The sequence below is a fragment of the Falco peregrinus genome, chromosome 14 (genome assembly GCF_023634155.1).
Source record: "Falco peregrinus isolate bFalPer1 chromosome 14, bFalPer1.pri, whole genome shotgun sequence".
Taxonomy (NCBI): domain Eukaryota; kingdom Metazoa; phylum Chordata; class Aves; order Falconiformes; family Falconidae; genus Falco; species Falco peregrinus.
The window spans coordinates 22,493,678-22,504,797 of NC_073734.1; the positions used below are offsets into that span (position 1 = coordinate 22,493,678).

Consider the following 11,120-nt stretch of genomic DNA (forward strand, 5'->3'; position numbering starts at 1 on the left):
CTAGTCAAAAACTGTCCAGCAAATTCCTGCTTTTCAAAGCTACTATCCCTGTTTAAGGCAGAGGAAATGTACAAGTCACCAATGTGGCCTTGAACCATCATTCAGTCCTTAGTGTTTATAAAGGATTACATTCTCGCTAAATGTTGTTAAAACAGACCTCAGTCTGAACTGCTTTGCTTTATGGCACTTGGTCTGTAATCTTATCCTGTGAAAGGATTTCTGATTGCCTTCATTTTTCTTCCTTTTTTACTAATACACATGACAGTATACTGGACCCACAGTAAGCATGAATCCCTTTGATTTAGTATGCCCCCATAATCTGGATAATTGCTTTCGTGAGGCCATTTTAGTGGAGTGTCTTATGGTTTGCTGGACAGCTGTTTATCTCATAGATTATTGATGCTGCAGTCCATAACAGAAACAGCATGAGTTATGTTGGATTGATTTTTTTACTTCATCACATCATCGAGCAGGCGTTGACTACTTTATTTACAGAACTGTCACTTGATGTCACGTTTCCCTAGGAGTTGTAACACCCTGTCATCATATAATTAAGAAAATACTTATCTATAGAAGACCTAATTAGACAAATTGTTATGGGTCCACTGTGGTTCTGCATTTTTTCTGATGTGTAATTTTAAAATAGTCAAAGTCAAATCGACCTTATCTTCTGCAGCACAACCGCAGGTTTCACCAGAAAGGTTTTTAGCCTGAAAGTTGGAGTATAAGGTTTGCAGTCTGTCCTCATTTCACATACCCCAAACAACAGTGTTCTGTTTACCCTTGGCACCGTTGTAAACAAGAACCTTTCTGGTGTGCTGAGTGATTATGTAAATAGACAGTGCTTTTATAAAGCATTTTAAGCGTCCAATAGAACCAAATAGCTTCTTTACAGTTTTTTCTTTTCTAATGGTAATTACATAATTGGGACAGGTTTTAAGTTATTTTTTTCTATCTGATATGTAGATGCCAGAGTTTCTTTTGAACATTCTTATTAAAGAGTCCTAAAAATCATTCAGGAAAACAAATCTGCTAGGCTTCCCCCTATTATCAACATTCCAAAATGCCCTTGGCAATGAATAAATGCCAAGCATTTGTTATTTGGCACTTGACTAGTCACTCATTTATTTAAACTCAAACATGTTGCATAAGATTGTGGAAGTTATGCTAAGCTAATAATTAAAACAAAAAAACCCCACCTCCCTTAATCCCACCTTTCCAGTGTCCAGTACCGTCAAGGTGCAAATACACAGGACTGTATATTCCATTAAATGTAATTGACTGCCTGGTGTTGGCAAAATGTGCAGCTGGCTGTGAGCAGTTACAGGGGTGTTATTCTTACACTTGGAAGGCCAGGTGTGTGTTGCTGCAGTAAAACAGCTCCTTTTTCTTCTATCCCCCATGTTTCATGCCCAGAACACAGTAGTTAAATGCCATTTTCTGTTGTGGTACTGCCATCCTTTTTAACGCATGCACTTCCTGACTTTTCCTTCTCTATAGTATTTGGGTACCAACCAACTACTTGGTTTCACTTCTGAAGGTCTTGTCCCCACCCAACCTGGTTTTTCTCATTCTATTTTAGAGCTTGATTCCTATCTCCAGTCAATTTTTCTTAGGAGCCCCTGTCGCCATCTTGCTAGATTTTTTCAGACTAATGTTTGCTTGCTTGCCCCAGGGTTGTGTTTCACTTCTGGGAAGAAGTATCTGCAAAACTATCTCATCTTCATCTGTTCCTTTTAAAAAAATTCTGTGCCATGGTGCCTACCAGAACTGTATGGCTGCAAATCTGATGTGCTACGAGGAGTCAGTCCTGCTGATTGGGACTCTGGTCTGAGGAAGAACTTTCTTATCATTAATAAACGAAAAAAATATGTGTGGTAAAAAGAGAGCTAGTGAAGCCATGTATGTTAATGCCTGCCTCACCACTTTTGACCTGTACAGTATACTCTGTGTTGTCAGTCTCGCATGTGTACCACAGGTAAAAAATGCGCTGAGAGCAGGAACATAAACCAGTTGCAAGGGCTTGGTTTCAAGAAGCAGAAATCTAAAAAGTGAGAGAAAATGGAAGAATTGCATTTTTATTCTAAGGTGACATTGCTTTGTAAAAGGGTATTTCTTCTGTGTCCCGTATAATTGTTTTATTTGCTATTAAATAGAAATAGAAATGGCCTTCTGTCTCTGGGTGCCCTGCAGAATGTTTAAAATGCACATCAAACTGCCACTTCCTTAATTTTGACCACCTGAGTGCCCCAAATTTTAATTGAACTCATGCCAATAAATATTTGTATGTAATTTTCATCTCTCCAAGATGTCAAAAATAAAGATGGGTGTTAAAGCATGGGCCAATGTACATCCTCTCTCTTGCGTATTTGGTGAATGTTTTTTATCCAGTGCTGCTTAATGTTATTTACATGCTAGGTTTGAAACTTGAAACATTGTCAATGGGAATTCTGCCTTTGTCAGCCATCTAGCTTTGCTCCTCTTAAAGGGTAACAGCACAGCTTAAGCTTATGGAGGGTGACATTGCGCTCACTGGTGATGCCATCACCAATGGTTGATCAGTTTGATGAATATGAGTACTTGTTTTTTTAAAATGTTCTGCATTTCATATTATCAAAACCAGTGTTAAAACCTCAAATTATGATGTTGTTGAGATGACTTAAATTACTTAACGAACAGAAAAAAAAGAAAGAAAAAAAGCTGTATGTATACTGCCAAGCATTTTTTTGTAAGATCAGGCCCCTGACAGTTTGAATGTTTTTGGTTAATCATGACATTTGCTAAATACCTTGGGTCAGAATTTCCCAACTGGTAAGACAACTTTTCAACTGGTAAGACAACTTTTGAAAGACCTCATCTGTCTTCAGAGCAAAAATGTGAAACTGTTTTTCTTATTTGCTATATTCAATTAGCATTGTTTTCTTCAAAGCTGCAATCTGCAGTTTAAAACCAATAATCTTAAATAATCTTAATCATGATTAATTTATATTTTGCTTTTGCTTTTACAGATTTCCTTTTTGCCTCCGGAGTGTTTCGTTATGGCAGCCTCCAGTGAACAATGACATCCTTCGACAAATATAGATGCCAAAAAGCCAGACGAAAACAGTGGCCTTGTTTCATTTTTACTCCAACACAGTGAAATGGTGCTCTTAAAGTTTTGTTATTGACTCTCACTGGAAAAAAACAAACTCCTGACTGGACCTTTCTTCCCCAGCCCCTGCCCAGTGTTCTTATGGATGCTTGATACAGTGACATCATGTAGTAGGCCCTGAAGTGTTGTCATAATTAAGTTGCAATGGTTTTATACACTTCCCCATTTCCCAACAGCTTTCTGTCGGTTCTGCATTCTTTTTCCTGGGGCCTGATTTTCCCATGTTACTGGTTAGCAGATAGGCTTGTGGCCTCTTTTGTTCCAACCACCTATGAAAAACGTCAAAGAGCAGACGATCCGTGCTATTTTCATGCACTCTGCATCATTATTACCACTCCCATCTACTTGGCACTGTTGGTAGCCTCTCTTCCTTTTGCTCTGATTGGCTTCTTGCTATGGTCCCCGCTCCAGTCAGCCAGAAGGCCATATATCTACTCCAGGCTAGAAGACAAGAACCATGCCAATGGAGCCACACTGCTCACTGAATGGAAGGCTGCAGGGAATGGGAAAAGCTTCTGCTTCGGCAGTGCCAACGTTTGCCTGCTGCCAGATTCTCTGGCAAGATTTAATAATGTTTTCAATACACAGGCTAGAGCTAAAGAGATTGGCCGGAGGATCAGAAATGGGGCAAGCAGACCACAGATCAAAATATATATAGATTCTCCTACCAACACATCCATCAGTGCAGCAAGTTTTAGCAGCTTGGTCTCCCCCCAGGGTGGAGATAGCGCTAATCGTACTGTTAATGCTGGCATCAAAAGGACAACATCAATGGAGTATAAAGGAGACAATTCAGGCTCAAACAACAGTGAGGACAGAGAAGATAAAGGTGGAGCTGGAGAGCCAAACGAGGGAGAAGAGAACACTTGCATTGTCCGCATAAATGGAGAGGATAATGGCCACATGTCAGACACAGAAACAGATACCGTCAATGGCCAGGCGCATGCCAGTGGCCCAGCAGAGCCCTCACCGGAAGGTGATGCAGAGATCTCAAAAACACCTAACCACAAACAGAAGGAAGGAGATTCTGGGAGTTTAGACAGCTATTCTGCCTCACGAGAGTCCTTAGTTAAAGTGCGTGTTGGAGATGGTACAGTGGACCAAAGCACTGTCAACAACAAGCTCCTCTACAAGGCTTCAATCATGAAGAAGACTTCAGTGCGGAAAAAGAAACATACGGATGAGACCTTTGATCATGAGATCTCTGCTTTCTTCCCTGCCAACTTGGACTTTCTGTGTTTGCAGGAAGTGTTTGACAAAAGAGCTGCGGAGAAATTGAAAGAGCAGCTTCATCACTATTTTGAATACATTGTCTATGATGTTGGGGTCTACAGTTGCCATGGCTGCTGTAGCTTTAAGTTTGTGAACAGTGGTCTCCTTTTTGCCAGCCGCTATCCTGTTATGGATGCTGCCTATCACTGTTACCCCAATGGAAGAGGAACAGACTCCTTGGCTTCCAAGGGAGCCTTGTTTCTCAAGGTAAGAGCCTTTCTGAAGCCATAAATATTGATTCTGTATACGTGACAAGTTATAAATTATGTTATTTTCTCTCAGTCATTTCTGTGAAGAGTTCAAAGAGTCAATATTGAGGTCCAGACTACCTGATACAACGTATATATATGGTTTTGTGGCCTAGACACTGTGTTAGTGATGGATGTGCGTGACATAATGAGGGACTTTTGGAGGTAAACTTAGTATAATTTCAAGTGTCAAAATTTGAAGTGGTTTTAATGTCATTTTAATTTCTTTCTTTACAGAACTATCTCTAATAAAATGCACAAATTCTAAGCTTTGTAACATGAGTATAGTACAATGGGCATTACTGTTGGAAACCAGCTTATGCATGTTGTGCATTTATGTGGAAATCAAAAGACAATCAAAAGTCTAAATGTCAGTAGAATAGAAGTGAAAGAATTGCAATGAAATGCATGGCTATCCCTTTGTCTTGGTTGCAGAAGACAACAATTGTTAAAGAGAGATGCAAAGAAGAGTAAACAAAAAAAAACAACCAACCACCTGCCTGGGACACTGGGGAGCACAGAGCTTTTTTTGCTTTTTAAACACAGTTGACTTAAATGAAGTAATGGTAGAACAGGAAGCCTGGGGTTATATGTCTGTTTATCATGAAAAGCAGAAATAGAAATCTTCATGCAGTGCTTTGCTTTTCCAAGACTGGTGGCTGTTCAGGCTTAATTCTTGGGAGAATCTGGCCGTGCTTTTCATAAACTGGAAAGCTGGCTCTGCTAATTTGTGATTAATGAAGAACGAAAACTTTGCGCAGAGACGCAAATTTAGACACGTCTGAAAATCTCCTAGAATACTGGATTTCAGATTTTGTGATTTTGTTACTTTGGAATGGGTTTCACTAACTAAAACCTGAACTTTTTTCTTAATGCTAGCCAAATACATCAGGTGCTCAGATCACACGTACTTTCTAGTGCATACACTCACAGGTCCTCAACAAAAGCCATTAATAGCCTTTAAGAATATGGATTGTTAATAAGGATCAGTGAGGATTTTTGTACCTGCTGTTCTAATTTGTCAACAAAGCAAAAGCTTCTGGTATTGTGGCTTGCATAAAAAGCACAAATATTAGAATTTGCAGTCTGATAATAGTTCAGTATTTTGTATACATTTGACATAAACAAAAGCCTATCCGTATCTATATACAGGTCTCCAAAAATTGGGCCTAAGCTTTCTGTACTGTACTCTTCTGTTTATAAACAGCTAAATTTTGGGTTTTCTGTCCTAAAGTGCTGCATGCAACAATGAACATACATGTTGTGTAGTAAAACTAAGACACTGTAACGAGTCACTCCAAAGAATTAAATACTTACGAAGTATGGGAATTCTGTGGTCAAATGTAGGTACTTTAGACTTTGGAGCTGGTCATCCCCAGCTTCCTCGACAGCCAGCCACCTGTGGGGCAGGATTCCTCTCTTCCTACTGTAGGTATCTAAAATAGGTCAGAGGAAGTGTACCCTAAACATGCCCATATTACCAGGGTCACAAAACTACCCTTCAACATATGCATATATAGGGGATTAAAAGATTAAAAACAATCTGCTTTCAACTGCCCAATGCTGAGTCATTGATTTACTAACCTGCTAGGCAGGCCGCGATGTCTCTATTTCTCTTGGAGAAAATTAAGCCTCTTTTCAAAATTCCACTGGGATGATGAACTTAATTATGGATCCAAGTTGTTAAATAACGTTACAGTTGAGCAGGGACTAATTATTATGAAGATTTGAAGACTACCACATTCTTCTAAATACGACAGAATTCTGACCCAGCTAAAAGGCTGTTTTTCATTATGTCTGTGTCATTCTGACATACTGTACTTTATACCTAAATTATTTTTTTTTCATTCTGAGTAAGTCTGTCCTGACACGCAGTGCCTGCCTTTCTTAATTGTACATTAAGTGATCATTGGTCATTTCTTCAACAACAACAACAACAACAAAAAGTAGGAATGATCTGTTTAATTTTAGCTTTGAAACAAAGTAGGTTTAAAGGTTGTTTTTCTTGAAGTGCTTTATCAGCAACTGAGTGTGTGTGGACTCCAGAGACAAAAGCTACAGTAAGTAAAAGCCTGGTTACTTTTTGAAGTCAGTGAGAACTAATTAATTACCTTCAGAAGTCTTGAGGTCTTACGGTGGGACAGCAGCAAGCTAGCAAAGCTATCGGAACTGTGGTTGGAAGGTGTCATTGCAAGGTACTCTGTCATTCAAAATGCACAGCTTCTATCACTGCTTTTAGGTAACTTACTGCCTCTTAAAAGACCTTGTATGCATATAACACGATCTAGTCACGCATTAATCTCAGTGTGGTTTGGAAGATGGGAAGAGAGAGCCTTGCAGAACAAGGGTCTCCTAATTGCTTTCCATTCAGTAGTGGCATGGAGTTAAGTCTCTCTGTCCTATGCAAACTCCGTGTTTTTAAGTGCCTGACTCCAGTGGAAAGCACAGCATTCCCATTTCTGAAGTCGAAAAGACATCAGTTCAGTTTTGGTTTGGAAGTATACCTAGGAAGACTGTTCCCCTTGCGTAGCTTGCATCTCTGCGTAAGGGAGCAATTGCTCTCTATTATTTCAAAAAAACTCCACAATTGTAAAAAGCAATCAGAGGAGAAGACTTGTATATTTAGTAAATATAAATAAAACTTAATGTTTCCACTCATGAGGAAGATGAAGCCTTTATTCAAATCTTTCTGAACCTCAGGAAGGATCCAACATCCAAATTCAAAAAAATGTTCAGAGAAATGGCTCTCATTTAATGAGTACAGTTGGTATCCTTACCATAAATGTAACTGTTAAGGAGATAAATTAAAGATCTCAGAACTAAAAATTCAATGAAAATTTAATTATTTTGAACAAAAAGGCAAAACTGTTTTGGGGGAGTTTGCTTACAAACCAGATCCCTACTGCCAGGGTACAGGTATTTCACACATTTTTTTTCCTGTTGGAATAGGTTCTGTTTCCAGAAGTGGAAATTATTTTCCATTTCCATATTCCCCCCCTCCCCTTTCCTGGCCTGCCTTCGCCATCTAGATTGTGAAGTTCAAGTGGAGATTTGGAAGGATTTGAGAGATTTGCTTAGTCATACGGAACTATTTTACCTGAGAGACTTAGAGAGCTCAGCGGTTATTATTAGTAGCTATAATAACAATCAACTCTTACATACTACTTTTCATTCATATGTCGCAGAGTGCATAGTGAAGAGAGGTCAATATCTGCTTAATAGAAGGAGAAACTAAAGCACAGGAAGGTCAAGTGATTTGATTGTGGCTTAACACCTGGGGTGTCACAGCCAAGGGAAAGTTGGAAGTAAATTACAAAGGCTTTTAAGACTGTTTCATGCTACTGATTTCATGCTAGCCAAGTGCTAACCGGAGAGCTGTTCAAAGGAATTTTGCTAGCCTTCATCTGTTCTCTTCCTAAAAATGTCTGCCACGAAAGTTGCCACTGCTGCCATTTTCCTGACAGAGATCAGAGACCGTTTTTTCCATCTGTATGGGCTGATGCTTTCCAGATCAGGCGGGAGGCATGAGGATGACATAGTTGTGAGTAGCCCTTGTATAAAGCCTGTTTTCTGTGTTACAGGAGAACTGATTTTCATTCAGCACTTTGATCTCTTCAGACTCTAGCAATGTATCTGTCTCCAATCTGAGGGTCTCATTGGGACATAAGAGGGACACAGGCACAGAAAAAATAGCATTTAAGAAGGGGGGGAAATGAAACCGTCACTTAGATGCAAGTGACAGGTCTGAAGTGTTAAACCACTCTTCCTAGTTGCCGCTAAAGACTCAGAGGAGAAGTTAGCAAATATATAAATCAGCCAATCCATTTTCATACTTTGACAGTCTGGGCCCTTGGGACACTCTGCCGTGACTCTCTGTTCTAGCATTGCATTTCACATTAATTTAAAATGCCTAAGAAAACCCTTGAGTCTGCTTTGCAGGTTTTATCACTTCAATTGTCTCTTGCTGGTGCTGTGCTGCAGATAGAGGAGGGAAGCGAGACTGACACAGATGCTAGCCTGTGCTGGGGATTCAAACTAAAAAAGCTAGCTTGTATGTATCTGTATATAACGTGATGCAGATCGCAGTGGCCTCGGTTACTCTGCAGCTGTTGGTTTGACACATACATAATTTTAATGCACAGTGGTTCTGATGGATTTAAAGGGGAGTTGTAAAATATATGTCCCTTTCAGAAACTGGATGATGATTTTGCAGTCAAATCAATTTTAAAAGGTATCCATGAGTGCTGAGCAGAAATTGTGTAATGCATCACCTGTTTGTAATTTACTAGGAGGTTTCAGAACGTCAACGTTCATTTTTAGATAGAGGGATTAGTGTGTAGCCTTAGTTACACTGTCTTTCGGGGATGTTTGTGTAAGTTTTGGACAGTAGTGCAATGAAAGCGGGAAACATCCTTACCTTGCCCTGATGAGTTACTGAGTTAGAGAGCTTGTCCGTATTTTCCCAGACGTATCAATCTAATAAAAACTGTCAATTCTGTTGACAGAAGTTTGCCTCTCTCTTACCCTTAAATTGTAATAGCTGTAACTGCAATGTAGATCTAAACCATAGAAGACAAGTAAATGCATACTTGGGGGTAGGGAAGGGAACAAAAGAGGTATCATTCTCAAAATGGTTCTTAACTGAGGAGAGGTTTTGGAGTGGTTTTCCTCCTGCTGAGACCGGGAGATATGGAAGTATGTTGTATAGAAGGCAGTTCTTCCTGCCGTTCTTAGGAGGAAATTATTCTTGGGTTTGGCATCTGCCCAGAGAGATAAGTTCAGCAAAAATAAGAATTCTTGCTTAAAACACAGTATGTGAACATAGAGCAAAAGCTAAACTGCAGTCTGATGTGGGAAGTCTGAACAGCTAATAGTATTCTAACAAAATCAAAAGGAATCAGAAGGAGAAAATATGTCTTGTGGGTTTTGCTAAATTTCTGAAAGGACTTGTGTTTAATTAATAGTAATTCCTAAGGTTATTAACAGATTTACTTTTCAAATTCTCTGAAAATTAATGCTGTTCCCAGGGAGTACAGTAATTGTGTAGAGAACATATTATTCATCGCTTAAAGGAAACCTAGCAACCTTTGCTTTATGTGCAAAGCTACACTTGCTTCCAAAAGAGCTGATACGGTGGTAACAGATGGCAGAAGGAGCCGTAGCTCTAATTGCAGAACTGCTATGAAGCACAGTTTTTACTATTTGCTACTCTCGAGGTGCCTGCTTTGTACGACAAAATGAGGGTTCCCCGAATTAACCGCTGTGGTTCTCCTTATTGCTGTTACTGATGCAGATACATTTGGCTTGGGTCGCGTAAGCTGTCCTCGCTGTCCCGTGCCAACTCAGTGTGTTGTGGCTGAGAGTGAAGGGGCAACTTCTGCTGTACAGTGGCACAGTATACCGAGGGGAGGCTTTTTTTGTCCAAGGATTCCACAGAAAAGGGGAATGGCTGTTTTCTGACCCCATGAAAAGATCATCTAGAGATTTCAGTCGTTAGATTTTCTTGTCCTTGATGAGTTTTCCAGTATCTACAGTCATCCCAAGATGTATTAAAAAATGTCTAGTGCTGTTCATGGATTTGTTTAGGTAACTCTAAAGCTGTGCCATTTAAGTCAGGAGGGTAACCTAAACATTTTCCACAAGTTCAGTTTCTGCTATAAAATGTTAATGCAGGAATTGGATAGAGTCCAAGAACCTGCCCGAGATGTTTTTTTAAAAAAGAAAAAAAAAAGACCCTACCATGGCACTGTACCATGTTCCTTCACCTTGATATAATTAATGTTATTAATCACGGTCTTTTTTCGTCATTAATCATGGTCTTTTTCTCCTTCATAATGGGGACAAATTAAAACTGTTGTGCAGAATCAAATACAGATTTGAGAGAATGTGAGTTGTGGGCTTGCTCCTCTTCAGAAGAGGATGAGCCCCTCGTTCACAGCACCAATTTACAGCTGCTTCCCCTCATGTGTAAGTTTAATGGAGCTTTGCCAAATAACTAATTCTCTGAGTTCATGGAACAGTAACTGTTGTCATGTGGTAGGAAGGGAAAAACAGAATTCTAAAATCATCAAGTGCAGATGTGGCTGGAAAGAATTGCAGAGCACCAAACAGAATTTTGAGCTGACCTCTATAACATTTCAAACTACTTTACTTAATATGCTTAAATAACGTATTTATAATTTAACTAATGTGTCTTCTTTAGAAGCTGCTACATATGCCTGAAGGCAAAAGGCAGAGCTGTCAAAGTACTGAAAGTAAGATCAATCTTTTTCCACTACGTCTAAGCTAACCAAAAAACCACTACAAAGAACATAAAGTACAGGAATAAAACACATCTTTCTTGGAAGTTACTGCTAATCTAAGTCATCCTCATGCGACAGGAACGTTTGAATTGTGAATGTAAGTAGTTGCAGGTTTTCCTTGGCATCTTCTCTTAAGAGTAACAGGAA

At 39.4% G+C, this 11,120-nt stretch overlaps 1 protein-coding gene across 1 annotated transcript in view; it reads left to right on the top strand.

The window, feature by feature from the left end:
* The window catches only part of SMPD3 (sphingomyelin phosphodiesterase 3), a 120,768-nt gene that overhangs the window by 79,436 nt on the left and 30,212 nt on the right, over window positions 1-11,120 (top strand). The window contains exon 2 of the mRNA XM_055818951.1: window positions 3,009-4,630. Coding sequence (XP_055674926.1) covers window positions 3,296-4,630 — 1,335 coding nt within the window. The 5' untranslated portion in view covers window positions 3,009-3,295. The remainder of the gene's footprint in view (window positions 1-3,008; window positions 4,631-11,120) is intronic.